At 47.4% G+C, this 20,255-nt stretch overlaps 1 protein-coding gene across 1 annotated transcript; it reads left to right on the top strand.

The window, feature by feature from the left end:
* Window positions 1–456: 456 nt before the first annotated feature.
* On the top strand, window positions 457–13,127 carry LOC139667096 (very low-density lipoprotein receptor-like). The gene is made up of 21 exons (XM_071546500.1): window positions 457–523; window positions 693–848; window positions 1,908–2,123; window positions 2,854–3,054; window positions 3,283–3,498; window positions 3,709–3,938; window positions 4,401–4,530; window positions 4,979–5,163; window positions 5,605–5,796; window positions 5,962–6,169; window positions 6,361–6,544; window positions 6,736–6,937; window positions 7,897–8,061; window positions 8,483–8,683; window positions 9,039–9,588; window positions 9,903–10,022; window positions 10,674–10,781; window positions 11,094–11,327; window positions 12,035–12,422; window positions 12,905–13,010; window positions 13,104–13,127. Exons 1-21 carry the CDS (start codon window positions 457–459, stop codon window positions 13,125–13,127), a joined length of 4,083 nt encoding a protein of 1,360 aa, XP_071402601.1.
* Window positions 13,128–20,255: the final 7,128 nt, after the last annotated feature.

Raw genomic sequence — 20,255 nt, 5'->3', positions numbered from 1 at the left:
CACAAGACTGGCTCGTGTCAGTGACAATCCTTATTGTTTATTTGACAGCATGGTTTGTTATCTGTCATTGGAGAGGGTTTGAAGCTACAGCAATTTGCTGTAGGATTTTTTTCTCTGTTACTAAAGAAAGCATTTTGACAGGCCAATAAATCAATACTTGCAGCATTCTGCAAAACAGAACTATAGCCTAGATTACAAGTACACAAACGAACTGTGGTTGTTACACTCGAATATGTTTATTGTTTGAAGATTATGTTCTCCAACACGAGTTTACATTAATGTATTGCCCATAAAAACTGGTTGTTCATGATGGTCTCTTGAATATTCGGCAAGCACCAATAGCTCCTCCCCCCATTCAGGCGTTCAATTAGATTGTATTGACCTCACCTGGCAGCATTATAAAATGCATCAGTAAGCACTTTGTAACATTTGGTCAATTTTATTTTATCTGTAGCCATGACTGTATGTTTGCTTCTTTGTGCAGTGATATTGCAGTTATCAGGGTCCTTGCAAGGTGAGCCAGGTGTAGAAAAAAACGGTTACTTTCTACACAAATAACCTGATTAGACTGTAATTCTATTAGTAGTATTTCTACAAGTTCAGACATAAAATGAGGGGCATATCAGCAGTTGAAATCTTCACTATTACACTGAATAAATTTTGTCATTTTTCTGCTCACTTGATCCTAACAGTTGTGTCAGCTGGAAGCACTCCCTTGAAGTGTGGCCTGGGCTCCAAGCTGTGCAAGGATGGCTCAGAGTGTGTACTCTACAGCCATGTGTGTGATGGAGAGCCCGACTGCAGTGACGGTTCAGATGAAGAGGACTGTGCATTAGGATGCGAACAAGGTAGGCTACTAGATGGTGTCCACAGATGGTGCATGGTTGTGACCTGAGCTGGGTCAAATAATATCTGTAAATACGTCTTGTGGTTTGTTTTAGCCTGCTCAGCCAGATGGGTGACACAAGGTTTTCTCCTGGCAGCAACAAAACATGATTTGACCCAGGTCTGGTTCACACTCCTGACTCTTGAACCACATGTACCCCCACTAGCCTAACAAATTCTGCTAGAAACCTTTCTTCTGCATCTCCCCAATAGATCTCGCTCAGCCTTCCTACTCTCTAAAATAAGAAAAATACTAAGGGCTGTAATCAATAAACAAGTGGGTTTCTGGCAGATGTAACTGTGCAAAATACGTCCTCATATTAGGGATGTGCAGAAGTAAAAACATTTTTTTCAAGGTCAACTAGTCGGTTGGTTGTCAGAACAATTACTCGACTAGTCAGTCTCAAGAAAGGCTTATATTTAAAATGGGCTGTACTGTGGAGAGGCAGTAAGATATTCCTGGTCTATTCCTTCCTTTGTGCTCCTGTTGAACATAAACCTGCAGCCTTGGTCTAGTTTAGAGTTTCTCTGTGATGACATATTTTAGATGAATGATGAGACTTTAACAGGGCATATTTAAGACGGCTTTCCACAACCTTTATAAAACTGGTGGGATTAGGCAACTTTGGCATTGTCACAAAAAAGATGAATAGGGTATAGCATGCAGTGCCGCCATGCGCAGGTTCAAAATTTTAAGATTTAGGCCATATTGATTTATATCAAATTAGTAGACATGAAAACACTAGTAACATAGTGTGCAATATACTTTGTTAGTCAAAATAAACCTTAGGTCCATGTCAAGAATTAAACAAAACAAGAAACATTCAATAAGCCTAGTCGGATAATCTGACTGACTAGTCGACTATTCTGGCCCATCCCTACCTCATGTTATGTTTCAATGCTCTGTGTAACTTCTATGACATAACGATTTGAATGCAAGCATAGTTGACCTCTATTAACCTTTGTCTAGGTGGAAACCACTGCGTGTCTGTTTATGTTAAATGTTCCCTCCAACCCAACAGGCCAGTTCCAGTGTGCTCACGGGAAGAAGTGCATAGACCTTAGCCAGGTGTGTGACGGTGTGCCCCAGTGTCAGGACCGCTCTGATGAACTGGAGTGTATGAAGAAAACAGAGGACTGTGTTCACCAGTGTGATGACAAGAGCCGCTGCCTACCTGCCAACTTCCTCTGTGACGGGGAGAAGGACTGTTTGGATGGCTCGGATGAGGCCAACTGTGGTAGGTTGTAACGATCTGAGGATAAAGCCTTAGTTTTGTTTAACTCATTTGCACATACTAATGGTAAAACACAGGAAAAAATATACTGTGCAGATAAGATGAACCATAAAGGCTTGTAAAATTGCCTCAAAAGGAAAAAAACTCAAGATGACAGACATCTCAACTGGATAACAAAAAGTGATGTACTAGTAAATAAAAAGGCTGGCTAACTATGGCCTTTAGTAAGTGATCATCATAAGCTGACACAAGCACCAATACAAACAAAAATCCATTATTTTCAAAAGCATTAATTAATGGTTTTACCCCTTAAAATACCCCATCATGCAATTTAAATCACTTTGACACTACTTAGATGATGTATGCTATGAATTTATACCATAAAGATTTATCAGGCTAAAAAGCTAGGTAGAGTTTAGGTGGGTTTACCCTCCACTAAATCCCTGATAACAAATCAAATGGCAACAAATACCAGCAAGGCCGAAAAGAGTATAAAAAAAAATACATAACTGACATGTAAGGGAAATGATAATGAGGTGTCTCTTGAAGGAGAGGAAGAGAAGAGAGATTGTGTGTTACGGAGGGGGAAAACATTACACATCTTGTAAAAATCATCATTATCGTATTTAGTTTGATTATCCATCAACCCCCTGCTACAACCATTTATGCTTCTTTGATTATGAAGCTTTGAATCCTAATGTCCATCCTCCTTCTCATATGGCTCCTGAATCAGAGGACACAGAAGCAAGCAAAGATGAGAGGGGTGAAGGGACCGGCACAACCTCTGTGCCCGCCGGCCCCGTCAAGTGTCCCCTGGGCTCCATGCTGTGCAAAGACAACACCGAGTGCGTCCTCTACAACCACATCTGTGACGGAGAGGCAGACTGCAGAGATGGCTCAGATGAGGGGGAATGCTCATCAGAATGTCAAACGGGTGAATGAGCGGGTTCATCTTTTACCGCATGAACATTTAGCAGGGGTTGTCAACATGACTTTACTGCCCTCTGGTGAGCTTTATTGTTTACTGCCATTTCAATTATAGTCCATCAGACTCAAATGCAGGACATACAGCATGTAGACTCAACAAATGGCCTCCACAGTCATCAATGTTTTCTATGTGCAAAGCCCTGCCACTGTCCTAACTAGTCCATGTGTGCCTTAGGCCAGTTCCAGTGTGCTCACGGGAAGAAGTGCATCGACCTGGGCCAGGTGTGTGACGGTGTGCCCCAGTGTCAGGACCTCTCTGATGAAGTGGGGTGTGCCGAGCGCGTGGAAGGCTGTGCCCACCAGTGTGACAACAAGAGCCGCTGCCTTCCGAACAGCTTCCTCTGTGACGGGGAGAAGGACTGTTTGGACGGCAGTGACGAGGCAAACTGCGGTACGTTGTCATATGTTGAACTAGGAAAAAGACATGTACTAACTGGATTAAGACTCACTGAGAGATTTATTTGGCAATGTGGCAAAGATCAGTGAGTGACAAAATTGAACATATCATCAGGGTTACTACACAGGAATCACTGTCCATGCTTTCCAGACCTACTTATATAGGAACCCTGTGTAATGCTGCCCTTGCCCCCCCTCTCTGTAGCTGATGTGGACTGCAGTGACAGTGAGTTTAAGTGTACCAGTGGCCAGTGTGTGTCGGCCACTATGCGCTGTGACGGCCACCCAGACTGCTGGGACCGCTCGGATGAGGAGCGCTGCACCAAACCGCCGGTCTGCACTACCAAGCCTCTCTGCCCTCAGAGCAAGGAGTGTCTGGTGCAGGAGTGGATCTGCGATGGAGACCAGGACTGCAAAGATGGCTCTGATGAGAAGGTGGGGGTTGAGATGCATTTGCATCAAAAATAACAAAGGTTTGGTTGGGAAAAAGTATAAACATGTCCCCACCAGTTCAATGTTTTAAAAGTTTTGAGTTAGGATCAGAAATTGCAATCCTATAAGCTCATCAAATTGAAATCCCTGAGATGGTTGAAGTACCGTATTCATGCCATATTCCCTGATATTCAAATCAGGTGTGGAGCAACTCACAATTCAGTACATATGTATTTGTCAGTTTTTAATTTACTGAGGTACATTTTTTTCGGTACAGTGAGGGGGGGGAAAGGTGTTGGCATCCATTCAGTTTCTTAGTAGGAAATGCAAAATAATTTTAATTGCCTGCATAAACTTTACCAGAACATGTTTGTGCATAGGTGGTCAAACTGTAACTTAGATAATGTGTACTTCCATATAATCTTAACTTAATTACTGAAGATGACCCGTTGATTACTCTTCCAGGACTGTCCTGTGACTCCACTGAGCTGTGGGACGTTCCAGTGGTCCTGTACCTCCAAGACCAAGTGCATCCCCACAGCCTGGAAGTGTGATGGTATGAAGGACTGTGACGACGGCAGTGACGAGAATGAGTGTGAGTAACATATTTGGACATTCACAATGACAAAAAATGAACTAAACAAAACTCAACAGTGGGGAAAATGACAATGCATAGATGGCAAGAGAACTAAAATAAATCATCTCATCTTTTTTATCCTTTTGCAACCAAATTCAGATGATGTACTGTATTGTCATACAAATGGAATTGCTGGAATGCCTGCTGCATTTGCATGTACTGAAAATTGACCTTGGTTACTGGTGTACATCGTAAAAGTTCAAGAAAATAAATTGACGGCAAACACAATTTACATAAACAAAACTTATTTCACAGTCCACAATGAAACAAACTCTGGATAATTGATGTGGTCACAGTAGCTACAAATGAAATTTACATTCACTACATGTTTTTAGTTGATGGGGATAAATTTCTGAATTTGACATGAAAATGGTGAGTTAAAGTGTGTGTGTGTGTGTGCACCCAGGTGGAGGGTCGACTTGCCTCCCTCACCAGTTCCAGTGCGGCAGTCAGGAGTGCCTGGATCCGGCCCTGGTGTGTAACGGGATCACCAACTGTGCGGACGGCTCCGACGAGGGAGGGAGCTGCCAGACCGAGTGTCCAGAGAGCAGCCGCTGCTCCCAGAGCTGCTACAGCACGCCACAGGGAACAGTGAGGATCCTGCAGCTCCACACTAGTCTTGCTTACCTTGATGTTGACTTGAGGGTGGTGGTAACCTAGAGTTAGAGAAGCAGGCTTGTGATGAAAGGTTACCGGATGAACTGGGAAAACCTGGACGGTGAAAGTGAACGAGTAAAGCACTGCCCATCCTCAACTATTGTCAATGTCCCCATGATAATGCACTTAACGCCCAACTGTTCCAGGGGAGCTGCACCATGATTAGAAATAAACAAATAAACAATCTAGTGATTTTTAAACTAAATAAAAAACAGGTTGTGCTGATCAGCTCCAAGTATGAACATGGCAAGCTTTCCTTGGATCAAATAAAAACTGATTTGGTGTATGTGGTCAGTATAGTAACTTGTCCACTGATCAGTGTGTAATGAAGATGTTGCTCCTCTGATTGACCTGTGTTTGGCGTTTGCTATGCAGAGATGTGGCTGTGCAGCAGGCTTCAGGCTCGTGGAGGACGGGGTGAGTTGTGTTGATGTTGATGAGTGTGAAGGCCGGGGCCCAAGTGTGTGCAGTCAGTTGTGCGTCAACACTCAAGGCTCCTACCAGTGTCAGTGCCACCCAGGATATATTATGGAGGCGGATGGACACCACTGCAAGATCACTGGTAAAGTGATAATTGTGAGGGGTTCTTTAGTAGGCACTAGGCAATTTTTTTGGGGGGGAAGCATTCCCAGCAACAAAGTGAAATACGGGGTCAAAGGGCACATTGAATGGGACCAAGAGAAACCAGAGCCGTAATAACATTCTCTTTCTGTCATCGTCTCCTCAGTTGAGCCCTTCCTGCTGTCATCGGTCCAGACAGATCTCTTCCTGTTCGGCCTGCGCAGCGGCAGCCTGGACGTGTTGTCTTCCTCAGCCGAGAAGGCCATCCTGTCTCTGGACTACGACTGGAGGGAGAAGAAAGTCTTCTGGGGCAGTCTGGACTCTCAGAGCATCAGGTGGTCTTCGCTGGACCAGAAGACCAAGGGAATTCTAATCAAAGGTTGGTGCAACACGAACCAGTTGAAGAACATGCATTCGCCTTTTGAAAATCCATTGGAGTGGTGATCCTGGTAAATGTTATTTACTTAGGCTATTAATAGACACCCATTGGCTGTCGCAGGAATCAAACCTGTGACTTACGGGACAGTCTGTAACCACAAGCCGACCCTGTCATCACTTTTCTCTCCACAGGTGTCAGGTCTGATTCTGTAGCGGTGGACTGGCTTGGCAGGAATATGTACTGGATCGATGGGGTCAATAGTCAGATTGTTGCTGTCAGACTGACCACAGCCACTGCCAAAACACTGGACCGCAGCATCATCCTGGATGAAGACTTGGACCAGCCCCGCTCTCTGGCACTGCTGCCACAAAAGGGGTCAGTGCAGCCCTGCTTGGTCTAGTTTATTTCACAATCAACATGCTTGATTTCCACGTAAACACCTTGACAGACCCATGAATGTTCTAGGATCTATTTATTTTGATGAGAGGAACAACACTTTAAAGCAAACTTGTCTTTAGTTGGCCTTTTAGTATATTTTTTTGTTAGTTTTCTTTTTTTTGTCTCAGGCTGATGTTCTGGTCAGAGGTTGGTAATGTAGTGAAGATTGAGCGGGCTGGGATGGACGGGTCGCAGAGGAGGGCGGTGGTCAAGTCCAGTCTGGGCTGGCCAGGCGGCGTGGCTGTGGACACCATCTCAGACAGAGTCTACTGGACAGATGAGAGGCTGAAGGCTATAGGATCCGCCACGCTGGATGGAGATGACATCCAGGTAGACCAAATGGGGAGGGGAGAGTCGTCATGTCGTCCTCTGGTTGTTTTCAGCGTCTGTGAGAGAAGGCTTGACCTCTCCATAGGGAATTTAGTACATGGAGTTAGACCAGAGTGATTCCATGTCTATATGAAAACAGTTTCCTTTGATTGCAAACAAATTAATCTTGAGCAGCATTTTAGAGCAATGAAATTCATTGCAAGTTAAGTTCAAAAATTACTATTCTGGTTAAGTTCATTTAGTTAATAGTTCATAAGAAATTATTTTCAGCATGAATGCAATCAGCAGGAGTGCTGGTGGGCACATTACCTCCCAAATCACAAACTGTCCAGTAGGAGATTATGTACTGTACATTAATCAGACAGTGGTCAGACTTGCATGTTAATCGGTTTGTACAGACCACATTAGTATGTATAGTTTAAGATATTATATTTATATAGACAACATTAGTGTGTGTGTGTGTGTGTCTGTATATACTTAAAAATGATTGATTCATTTAAAAATCAACACTACAGTCAATGTCAAAGTGAAAAATGTCCTCATTCCTTCCCCAAAACTATAAATGGCTCCACTAGTATGGTGACAACACAAGTGGCACTTGTAGTTCAGACTGAAATGGAATGCACCACCACAGTACACTGGATGCTCTTCTAGTTCACTACACTTCATCTATAGCTGCATTCATACTGACTACCAAACTGATTGAAAGCACAAAGCTATAGCAGATTGAATTCATTTATGTAGTTTGCCAATTGTAGTCTACTGTCCATCATCTGCCCGTTTTATACTGTGTGTGGTCCTGCTGTCCTCGTATCGTGTGTCAGAATGTACTATGAAACCCTGGAAGTTGCTGATGTGTCCCTATACCAATGTCACAAGACATTCCTAAACAGACAATGTATATATCGTGTGTAGATAAAATGTGTGTGTATTTGACTTTTCTTTTCTGCCGTATTCAGATCCTACAGATGAAGGAGACCACCAACCCATTCTCCCTGGCTGTGTTCAATGACATGCTCTACTGGTCTGATGCCAAGAAGCGGACTGTTCAGGCCGCCCATAAGATCACTGGCAAAAACCGCCAGGTTCTCCTCAAAAGGCCAAGACAACCTTTTGGTGTGAAGGCAAGCAAAATATTCCTCATTAAGGATAGTTGGGCAGGGGTGGAAATAATAGAGATATAATACTCAGATGAAAAGCTTTTACTTGAAATAAATTGTATTAAAGTGGAGAGTACTTGTGGAACCTATTTAGAGTAGCTTGCTAAAAATTACTTACAGTCATTACTTTGTATGTTTAAAAACTTTCTCTCCAAATAACAATGATTTCTAATTTTTAGCATGGTCCTTTGGAAATAATGTAATGGGTCATGTTTAAGCCTTGAAACAAATTACTTTCTACTGCTATAGTTGGTATTAATCTCCTTGCATGCATCATTGGCTTTGCTTTTGTTATGACTCTCTTCCTGGGAGCCTAGTTACGGTAGCTTGATTGCTGATGGATCTTGACAGCATTCCCTTTTCCCCTACCATGCCCGGGTTGCAGATCATCCACCCGTTGCTACAGATGGCCACTGAGAGCCCCTGCGAGATGATGTACTGCTCCCACTTGTGTGTGTTGGCTCCGGGACCCAAGGCTGTATGCAAGTGTCCCTCTGGTCTTCTACTGGCTGAAGATGGCCTGACCTGCTCCAACCTGGTCAACTCTGCATTCCTGCTGATGCTGTCTCCCTCCACTGTCACCCAGGTCTTGCTATAATGCATAGTTTCAGTCTAATTTGCACAATATATACATTGTTAATCCCCAAGGGGATATTTGGTTGCTATCACACAGTAGCTAAGATGCAGTCTCTACATTATGAGACAGAAGTTCAAGCCCTAAAAGGTACTTAATGCCTACAATAAAAAAAATAAATAAAAAGCCAACTCTTAATATCTGGTCATCACCCACCATCAGTGACCTACTATGGTCATGAAACCAGGACATCTGTTGTGCATGTGTGGTGGATATGGAAATCATAACTTTGATTTTATCACATCAGTGTATGAATATACCCCTCTATTTTACTAATTGATATTTTAACCGCTGATGTTCTCTGTAGATCTACCTGCAGGCCCGACACACGGCAGTAGAGCTGAAGGGCTGGCCTGAACACCTGGCCCTGCAGCTGCCCAACGTCAATGAGGCGTCCATGTTGGACTACAGCCTGCGGGACCACACCCTGTTCCTGACGGATGGTGGCACCACTTCACTGGGCCTCTTCAAGCTGAGGGACACGGACCTGGCCTCTCGCGGCCAGCTCCTCAAACTCCTGGGAGACTCAATCATCGCCATGGCCCTGGACTGGGTAACACTCAATGTCTACTGGAGCAGCAGCAAACAGCCACGGCTGCAGGTCACCTCCGCCACTGGAGCACACACTGCTGTGCTGATCAAAGATGATATCGGCGGTCTAGAGTCCATCGCCCTCCACCCTCCCAGTGGGAGAGTATGTTTCATTAACTTGGGTCAGCAGGATGCAGGTACCTTGGCCACCGTAGAGTGTGCCCACATGGATGGTGCTGAGCGAGGCGTAGTGTGGAAGGACGGTGTCCAGCCCACATCTCTGGTCTTCTCCAATAATGGGGATCAAGTCTACTGGGCTGATACCAGTAAGGAGTTTTCTCTTTATGGTTGTAGAAAATTCTAATTTAACTAATTTCCATGCATCATATGAGTTCAATTCTGAAATGCTAATTGTCCATTTTGCAAAAAACACTCAATGTCCTCAATCTTTTTCAAAGAGGATTTGGTCTGTAAAAATCACATGGAACCATTTAGTCAGTCCCATTTTAAGTTTGAGCTATGAATCATTTTGTGCGTGTAGGCATCACATTTTTCAATGGTGGGTCTCATTGTGGAATGAAACTCTTCATATTAACAAATTGGTTGTCCTAAACACTAAAACAAACCAATTGTTTCCCAGGTTCAGGGGTCATCAGCTCTGTCCAGCTTGATGGTTCTAGGTACAAAGAGTTCAAGGCTGGCGATGGCCTGGCTGCTCTGGCTCTGAGTGATGACATGCTGCTCTGGGTGACAGTCAGTGGTAACAGTCTTTATATATATAACAGGTTCAACACTTCATGCCATGTCATGTGTTCCCAATGCCAGCAAGTGGCACTGTTTGGTCAGGAACTATAGTGGATTGCAGGGGAACAGCTTCTGGGTAAAGTGACAACTAGGGTCCATGTTTGTTGCATACATTTATGAGAAATTCAGCATTCATTTTCTTATTGACAAATGCAAAATTTCAACAGATACCTGCATTACCTTTACAGCTGTATAGGTACATTATAGCTGTTTTTGAATGCCCAAGATCAGAAAACTACAGAAAACTTCAGTGTATTAAAACATGGCATTCACCTCTAGGCTGCTATAACTAAATTAATGCCAATCAAAGGCAAAATGTTTTGTACGGAATGGAATCAATCATGTTTAATTCACTATACTTAAATATAGTTTTTTATAAAAGGTTTCCCTATGCATACATTAAGCCTAGTCTCTGAGCCTGGAATGCAGCCATCCAGAGGGTCAATTAAAAATATTATTTAAATATGATGTTGTGAACATCTTATGAATTTCATTGGCATAAAATACTCATTATGCCTATTTCATTGGCATAAAATACTTTGGCATGTATTTAACCCACTGGTGGTAACTTTTCTGGTACCTTGTTTTATGTTACATTCTCCTTCAGACAAGGCCAAGCTCTGGTACAGAGATGAGCAGCAGCAGAACAAACTGTGGTTCGAGGTCAGCACAGAAGTGGTCAGCTTGAAGGCGTACAGCAAGTCCAGCCAGACTGGTACGTGAGGAAACCACACACCAGAACACCTGGGTCACATAGTAGTGTCAAATGATTCTTTAGAGTTCATTATAGCCTGCTTGGAATACAAAAAGGGTAGAGTTTACCACCTCAGGACGAATCAGATGGTGTTAGGTAGGTGATCAGTTGCACAAAAGAATACTAAACTGACTTTGAAATGCTTTTCTGTGGTTGTTCAAACCTTAGGGCAACACCTATCTTGCATCAAAGCAGGCAAAATAACAAAACCATAATAAAAATTCCAATTGATTAGCCTACGTCTGACAAACACTGACATCTTCTTCTTGGCAGGTTCCAACCAGTGCACAGTAAACAATGGAAACTGCCAGCACTTGTGCCTCGCCAGACCAGGAGGTCGGACATGCAGGTGCACCGACGACCACATCTTGGTGAACGCCACCCACTGCGCCCCGGGGCAGAGCTGCCCAGCTGGCAGCAGGCCCTGTCTGGGTGGGCTCCCATGCCACCCTGTTGAGAAGTTCTGTAATGGGCATGTAGACTGTCCTGACCATTCAGATGAGAACTGTAAGTCTTTATAGTCCTTACAGTAGCAAAGAGGACCATAATTTAAGTAGAAGTCATGCTACTTAAAGCTACAATATGCAACTTTCCCCTTGAGGCAAGTGTATCCTAGTCCTGCCCCCCTCCCCTCAAGTTGGTTAAGTTCACACCCAACAATTGTATCTCATTTTGATGAGCCATTTACCTTGAAATATAAGTATCTGCCCTGAGGCTTATTGTAATTGGTAACTGGCACCGTAAAGCCACAGCAGGTGTTGTGAAAAAACAAACAAACAAAAACAATGCTGATATTCACTGTTGACTCTGACGTCCCTGCACTGTGGCTGCTAGACACACCTTGATAGCCACAACTAGCTCACTGATGGCTACAGCCGCAGCAAATGGTGTAGGCTACGCCCCAAAACATGCCAAACATCATTGAACAACACATTTAGGCATGTACACACAAGGACAGACAGATCATGTATAATATTTTATTTATTTACTCGTATTGTAACATGTTAAAAGTTGCATATTTCAGCAGCAACTGTAATCAGCTTATTGTCTAAAAAAAAAAAAAAAAACCCTCAAATTTTGACATGGCCCTTGCAAATTATCTGCATCATCATTTAGTTTGGGGAAGGTCCCTTTCTTTTTTTTTTTCTTTTTTTTCCCAGCAAGTCCACTTGTCCTTGAATGGAAACTTTTCTAACGTTCCCCTCTTGTCTCAGGTGTCCATCTGAAGCAGGGGTCAGGAGCCAAGGCCACTGCTAGCACCCAGCCTCCCAGCTCCTCGCCCCCTCCTCCCTCCCCTCCTCCTCCTCCGCCTGAAGCCCCTGGCCTGACCATCACCACCCTGAACGTCAGCAGCCAGCTCATGAACCTGGACGCCCAGCAGTGCAGCCAGAGTCGCTGCAGTGGCAATGGACACTGTGTAGAAAGCAACGGGGACACCAGCTGTGTGTGTTCCCTGGGCTACAGTGGTGACTCCTGCCAGGACCATCTCCTGAAGACCATGCAGGGTCCCATCGTCTATGGGGCAGCAGGCGTTTGTGCGGGAGTGGTGGTCATTGCCATCCTGGCAGTGGTGGTTAAGAGGAAGAAGCATGCCAACACAAGGTTTTTCTGATATGCTCACTTAAAGAGAAACCCTCCTATCCCACTTAAAAAAAAGAGTACAATGTTACTGCACAAGTAAGAAACTTGATATTAAAGAGATGCCCTGAAATGTTGAATTAAAATTTTTCTTCACCAGACGCAAAGGGGAGAAGTGTTTTTTTTGTTTGTTTTTTTTTTCTCCTTCAGCTTCCCAAAAATGGCTTGCTGGTAGCATTCCTCCTTGAAACCAAGGGGCACAGGTAGCCACAAGTTTGTTGTTGGCTGTGCCAGATGGTGTCAATGTACAATGCTAACAAGCCATTTTAGGGAGATGGAAGGAAAAGTAGAGAGAAACTGGGGGCTATCCCTTAAGTACCAAAAAAAAAGATAAGCCTCCATTTTTATAACAAGAGCCTACTTTAATACTAATATAGCAACAAGTCATTTCTCATCGTACAGAAAGGGTGGCATAGAAACTACATACTTGTATTTCTCTCCTCCAGGAGAGCCAGCCCAGCGGTGAAGGAAACTAGTATGACCGACCTAGAGAACAAAGCTGAGACTGCCCCCAGTACACAACCTGCCCCAACCGAAACAGACATGGCAGAGGTAAACTTCCCAGAAGCTACTGTAGCTTCAGCAGCTCCCAATTTATTTTACTGTGCTTGTGGGATGACAGCATGTTTTTTCTTTTCTTTACAGGAAGTGGTGTCTTCTGTGGACTGAGGCTGACTTATGTGCAACTTGTTTTTCTGTTTGAATAAACATGTTGCATTTTCAACTTTTCTGTGAAGTTATTTCAGCATTGTGCACCCATCAGTTAGACCACCAATGGTGTATGGTATATTTGTTAACGTGGAGACTGTAGCATGTATAATGGCCAGGTTTTATCTGAATTCCACCACTGATTTTAATATTCCACTGAATTTTAAGTAAAATTGTTCAATTTAACTTGCTGCCTCACACAAAACACATAACACATAAACAACAAGCCATACTTTGTAATGAGTAGTTGCTATTCTGCAATGAATCATGATGGGTTTTGAAGCTCAAATTAACCAGCAAATAGCCTACAGCTATGGCAAAACAACTTGGTCTCATTTTGCATGCCACCCTGGTGTTTACTGGAGAACAATCTTTTAATTTTTCAAATGTGTCTTAAAGGGTGTGGTTAATGATGTGGCTTTCTGTAGTTATTGCTGTCAACTTTATCTTCAAAAGTCTAACTTGTAAGGAATTAAGAAAAATGGCTTTCAGATTGACTTTATTTTACATGTTATGGGTTTCCTAGGCCTTAGGGTCATGAAACATGTTCTGCCTATAAAAGGCCTGATACAGTCAATTCAAGTTGATGTAGGCTATTTACAAGCAATAAACAGGTAAACTGAGTATCTAAAACATTTTGTTGTTTTGGTTTCACAAAATGTTTGTTTGCATAAAAATAAAATATAGTGGGTTTTTGAGTCCTGATTGAGAATATTCACATTTTTGTAGAATAGATCCTTTATAATACAGAGATGGTGAATCATGAAAATCAGGTAATTTTTCCAATAGATTTATAGCATTTTGTAAATTGACTCATCTCACTACCACTTCCCCAATATTGTTGGCATCTTTGGATAGTCTGTATTGTGTGTTTATCTGATATTAAGCATTCCTGTGGCAAACCAAAGTTTTGTTGGTCTGCCTCCACCCCTTACCTCACACCTTTACATGCCTGCAGGTACATGGTTTTTAATAACTTGTTTTTTCCAGCTGAGAAACAGCCATCACATTTCATTTGTTCACACCCTAAGATTTCTGGTTTTAAAAGGGCTGTTAGTTGTTAGATTGTTAGATTGTGCCTGTGCAGTGTAGATTACATTGGACGACACTGAAGCGCGATGGACATCTGCTTAGGGTAAAGTAATGGAATAAGGTTTTCTTAGCAGCCATTTTTTGTTATGATTAATACTTTTGTGACTTGTGTGGTAGTGATACCATGCAGTACTAATACTATATTGCTACTGCTATATGCCTGGGAATTTTTATAAAATAACTGTTAGAAATCCTAAATTGGAATATCTGCTGATTTGACTCAAACATTTCAGTAATGATCACATAATCAGAGTTGTGTACAGGCAGTGTTTATATTAATATGGGTTAATTTTTTCAATAGAAGGATGGCAATGAGGGCAACAATTGTTTTCCTGTGCTGTGTTGACGTCTCCATCGGTTTTCCAGTGAGTAACAATTACCAATTGATAACACTTGTCAGGAGTGTGATTTAACATAGGCATGTCCAGTTTTGAATATTTGTGACTTTAGAATGTTTTTTTTTTTTTGTATTTTTCAAGATGCCATCATTGAAAGGAGGATCTTATCAGTTAGATCCGTTTTTCAGACCCTTGGAGCAACCTGAGATACACTACGACTTCTTCATTCCCACCTTCAGAATTGAAGACCCTCCACAACATGCTGCCAGACCTCCCCTGCCAGATCCAGGACAGGTCCAAATCAGGAAACCATCTGTGGCATCACCACCTAAGCCCCCAACTCCGGCAGTTAACCCAGCTAGAGAGACCACGTCTTACCAACCTCAACAACCCCCTGCACCTCATGTCATCCCCCAACGACCTAGGGAGACGACATCTTATCAACCTCAACGCCCCCCTGCATCTCCTGTCATCCCGCAACGACCTGATCAGAGTTACGTTCCCCCTCCCTGTGCCAGTGGAAACTGTGAATACTCACATGACCCTCTGTCCTATCGCCCCCCTCCTCAGTATCCACAGCCTTCAGACCGCACACGTGGGGACAGAAGCCAAACTGGTGAGCCTCCCGGACAGCCTGCACCTCCCATTTTTGTTTTCACAGACAGCTCTGGAAAGAAGGCGCCTCAAGTAATCCAGCTACCCTCAACCTCCGGTACCCAAGCATGGAGTTCCAATTCTGGTGTGCCTTCTATGCCTATTTTTATATTTACTGGGGAACAAAGTCCAGACTCTGGGCAAGGGGAAGGTCAAGGGGCAGGGCAGATGGGAGGGCAAGGGGGAGGGCACGGTAGAGGGCAAGAGGCAGGGCAAGGGGGAGGTCAAGTGGCCGGACAAGGAGGAGAGCAAGGGGCAGGGAAACCGCATGTGGGAGGACAAGGGGCTGTACAAGGGGGAGGGCATGTGGGCGGACAAGGGGAAGGTCAAGGGGCAGAGCAACCGGCAGGACAAGGGGGAGGTCAAATGGCTATACAAGGGGCAGGTCAAGCAGCCGGACAAGGAGGAAGGCAAGGGGGAGGTCAAGCAGCCGGACAAGGAGGCAGGCAAGGGGCAGGGCAACCGCAAGGGGCAGGGCACGGGGGAGGAGAAGGGGCTGTACAAGGGGGAGGTCAAACGGCAGGGCAACCAGCAGGACAAGGGGGAGGTCAAGGGGCAGGGCAACCAGCAGGACAAGGGGGAGGTCAAACAGCCGGACAAGGAGGAAGGCAAGGGGCAGGGCACGGGGGAGGTCAAGGGGCAGGGCAACCGCAAGGGGCAGGGCACGGGGGAGGACAAGGGGCTGTACAAGGGGGAGGTCAAACGGCAGGGCAACCAGCAGGACAAGGGGCAGGGCAACCAGCAGGACAAGGGGGAGGTCAAGGGGCAGGGCAACCAGCAAGACAAGGGGGGGGTCAAACAGCCGGACAAGGAGGAAGGCAAGGGGCAGGGCACGGGGGAGGTCAAGGGGCAGGGCAACCGCAAGGGGCAGGGCACGGGGGAGGACAAGGGGTAGTTCAATGGGCATGGCCAGGGGGATTTCAATGGGGAGTGCCAGGGGGAGCTCAATGGGCAGTGCCAGGGGGAGTTCAATGGGCAGTGCCAGGGGGAGTTCAATGGCCAGGACCAGGGGGAGGTCAATGGGCAGTGCCAGGGGGAGTTCAATGGCCAGGGCCAGTGGGAGTTCAATGGGCAGCTCAAGTGGCAAGGGAAGCAGCAGAGCCATGGGCAGGGCAAGGGGGAAGTCGATGGGCAGGGCAAGCAGGAGGGCCAAGGGCAGGACAAGGGGGAGGTCAATGGGCAGGGCAAGGGGAAGGTCCAAGGGCAGGGCAAGGGGGAGGTCCAAGGGCAGGGCAAGGGGGAGGACCAGGGGAAGGGGGAGGTCAATGGGCAGGGCAAGGGCCAAGGGCAGGACAAGGGGAAAGTCAATGGGCAGGGCAAGCAGGAGGGCCAAGGGCAGGAGAAGGGGGGGGTCAATGGGTAGGGCAAGGAGGAGGACCAAGGGCAGGGGAAGGGGGAGGTCAATGGGCAGGGCAAGCAAGAGGGCCAAGGGCAGGGCAAGGGGAAAGTCAATGGGCAGGGCAAACGGGGGGGCCAAGGGCAGGGCAAGGGGAAAGTCAATGGGCAGGGCAAGCAGGAGGGCCAAGGGCAGGAGAAGGGGGAGGTCAATGGGCCGGTCAAGGAGGAGGTCAATGGGCCGGGCAAGGGGGAGGTAAATTGGCGGGGCAAGGGGGAGGACCAAGGGCAGGGGAAGGGGGAGGTCAATGGGCAGGGCAAGGGCCAAGGGCAGGACAAGGGGAAAGTCAATGGGCAGGGCAAGCAGGAGGGCCAAGGGCAGGAGAAGGGGGGGGTCAATGGGTAGGGCAAGGAGGAGGACCAAGGGCAGGGGAAGGGGGAGGTCAATGGGCAGGGCAAGCAAAAGGGCCAAGGGCAGGGCAAGGGGAAAGTCAATGGGCAGGGCAAACGGGGGGGCCAAGGGCAGGGCAAGGGGAAAGTCAATGGGCCGGGCAAGGGGGAGGTCAATTACCAGGGCAAGGGGGAGGACCAAGGGCAGGGCAAGGGGGAGGTCAATGGGCTGGACAAGGGGGAGGACCAGGGGAAGGAGGAGGTCAATGGGCTGGGCAAGGGGGAGGACCAAGGGCAGGGGAAGGGGGAGGTAATTGGGAAGGGCAAGGGGGAGCTCAACTGCCGGGGCAAGGGGGAGGACCAAGGGAAGGGGGGGGTCAATGGGCTGGGCAAGGGGGCAGACCAAGTGCAGGGCAAGGGGGAGGACCAAGTGCAGGGCAAGGGGGAGGACCAAGGGTAGGGCAAGGGGGAGGTCAATGGGCCAGACAAGGGGGAGGACCAGGGGAAGGGGGAGGCCAATGGGCTGGGCAAGGGGGCGGACCAAGTGCAGGGCAAGGGGGAGGACCAAGGGCAGGGGAAGGGGGAGGTCATTGGGAAGGGCAAGGGGGAGCTCAACTGCCGGGTCAAGGGGGAGGACCAAGGGAAGGGGGGGGTCAATGGGCTGGGCAAGGGGGCGGACCAAGTGCAGGGCAAGGGGGAGGACCAAGTGCAGGGCAAGGGGGAGGACCAAGGGTAGGGCAAGGGGGAGGTCAATGGGCCGGACAAGGGGGAGGACCAAGGGAAGGGGGGGGTCAATGGGCTGGGCAAGGGGGCGGACCAAGTGCAGGGCAAGGGGGAGGACCAAGTGCAGGGGGGGGTCAATGGGCTGGGCAAGGGGGCGGACCAAGTGCAGGGCAAGGGGGAGGACCAAGGGTAGGGCAAGGGGGAGGTCAATGGGCCGGACAAGGGGGAGGACCAGGGGAAGGGGGAGGCCAATGGGCTGGGCAAGGGGGCGGACCAAGGGCAGGGGAAGGGGGAGGTCATTGGGCCAGACAAGGGGGAGCTCAACTGCCGGGTCAAGGGGGAGGACCAAGGGAAGGGGGGGGTCAATGGGCTGGGCAAGGGGGCGGACCAAGTGCAGGGCAAGGGGGAGGACCAAGTGCAGGGCAAGGGGGAGGACCAAGGGTAGGGCAAGGGGGAGGTCAATGGGCCGGACAAGGGGGAGGACCAGGGGAAGGGGGAGGCCAATGGGCTGGGCAAGGGGGCGGACCAAGTGCAGGGCAAGGGGGAGGACCAAGGGTAGGGCAAGGGGGAGCTCAACTGCCGGGTCAAGGGGGAGGACCAAGGGAAGGGGGGGGTCAATGGGCTGGGCAAGGGGGCGGACCAAGTGCAGGGCAAGGGGGTGGACCAAGTGCAGGGCAAGGGGGAGGACCAAGGGTAGGGCAAGGGGGAGGTCAATGGGCCGGACAAGGGGCAGGACCAGGGGAAGGGGGAGGCCAATGGGCTGGGCAAGGGGGCGGACCAAGTGCAGGGCAAGGGGGAGGACCAAGGGTAGGGCAAGGGGGAGGTCAATGGGCCGGACAAGGGGGAGGACCAAGGGAAGGGGGGGGTCAATGGGCTGGGCAAGGGGGCGGACCAAGTGCAGGGCAAGGGGGAGGTCAATGGGCCGGACAAGGGGGAGGACCAAGGGAAGGGGGGGGTCAATGGGCTGGGCAAGGGGGCGGACCAAGTGTAGGGCAAGGGGGAGGACCAAGGGCAGGGGAAGGGGGAGGTCATTGGGAAGGGCAAGGGGGAGCTCAACTGCCGGGTCAAGGGGGAGGACCAAGGGAAGGGGGGGGTCAATGGGCTGGGCAAGGGGGCGGACCAAGTGCAGGGCAAGGGGGAGGACCAAGTGCAGGGCAAGGGGGAGGACCAAGGGAAGGGCAAGGGGGAGGTCAATGGGCCGGACAAGGGGGAGGACCAGGGGAAGGGGGAGGTCAATGGGCAGGGCAAGAGGGTGGACCAAGGGCAGGGGAAGGGGGAGGTCAGTGGGCTGGTCCAGGGGGAGGTCCATGGGCCGGGCAAGGGTCAAATCAAGGGGGAGGGCCAAGGGCAGGGCAAGGAGGTCAATGGACAGGGCAAGGGGGGGGGCAAGGGCCAGCACTGGGACAAGCAGGGGGACCCCTCTTTGTATATCCTCCTGAAGTTGCCAAGAGGATTGGCACTGGGGGAGGCATTGACCTGGGAGGCGAGACCTCAGGTGGAGAAAATCCCCAACAGTTTGAGTCATCTCTTCCACCCATGATCATCTTCCCAGGAGTCTTGATACCTGGTCCTGAGGATGGCGAGACTGCTGCAGATGTTCAGAGGTCGCTGGTCCAAAACACTATTCCTGAGCTCAATCCTCCGAAAACCAAGTGTCCCACACTAGTTACATGTTAGGGAAAAAACACATGGAAGATTGATAGCATTTCTCTATCATACAGTATCATTCTAGGGACACGGGCTTATTTGCTACACCTATTGTTCAGGCGCTATGGCTTTGGCCCTTGCACTCCTGACTACTGGTTTCTTGTAATGTTCTTGGAATTTCAACTGAATTTCAGCTACTGTTGTCATTGTAAACCATAAGAATGAATGCAGATATGGGGACATGTATCTTGTGTGAATTATGGAGGGTTGCCAAAAAATTAAGGAGTGGAAGCCAAACATATTTCCAAAATATTTAGAGATTTCTTTCATTACTAAAACTGTGTTGTATTATGAACTCTAAACTCTGTAAATTGCTGGGGTCACTTTGTGTGTTTCCATTTCTGTTTCATGTTTTCATATATTCAGCTGATTGCTGGAGTAATTCTATGAAATGTGTGGACATATTGGCTGATTAAAGGAGATCAATGAAAAAAATGAGTTCTTTGCTTTCTCAAATGTTTCTGAGTAAGGCAGCTTTCCTCCAAGATTTTTATTGTTTTGCTGTCAACGTAATGAGCATGCATGACAAGACTTGGCCAAGGAGTTGTGATGACATGCATTTAAATGGTCTAAATTGAGTTTTCCCATTGTTTACACCAAAACCACAAAAACATGTTTACTTTGCCTAAGACTCTGTACTTCTGGTATACTTGTTCTCTTATTATCCTCTGTAAGAATTTTTAGTAGTCTCTAATTTCAGCGTGTCTGGGGTGTTTAATATTTTAGTCTTAACTGTAACAATAGTCAGGACTTAAGTGTACATTGCTAGGGATGTGAACTATGATGAGTTATTGAGTGTCATTTTGTTGTACCCACACATCTCAACAGCTATATAAAGAGATGCCCAATT

The sequence above is a fragment of the Centroberyx affinis genome, unplaced genomic scaffold (assembly GCF_046629955.1).
Source record: "Centroberyx affinis isolate AG114_WGS23_722 - 3 ecotype Tasmania unplaced genomic scaffold, CSIRO-AGI_Caff_v1 ptg005288l_1, whole genome shotgun sequence".
Lineage (NCBI taxonomy): Eukaryota > Metazoa > Chordata > Actinopteri > Beryciformes > Berycidae > Centroberyx > Centroberyx affinis.
Note: the sequence above shows the minus strand (reverse complement) of the source record. Positions and strands in the feature narration are given on the sequence as shown.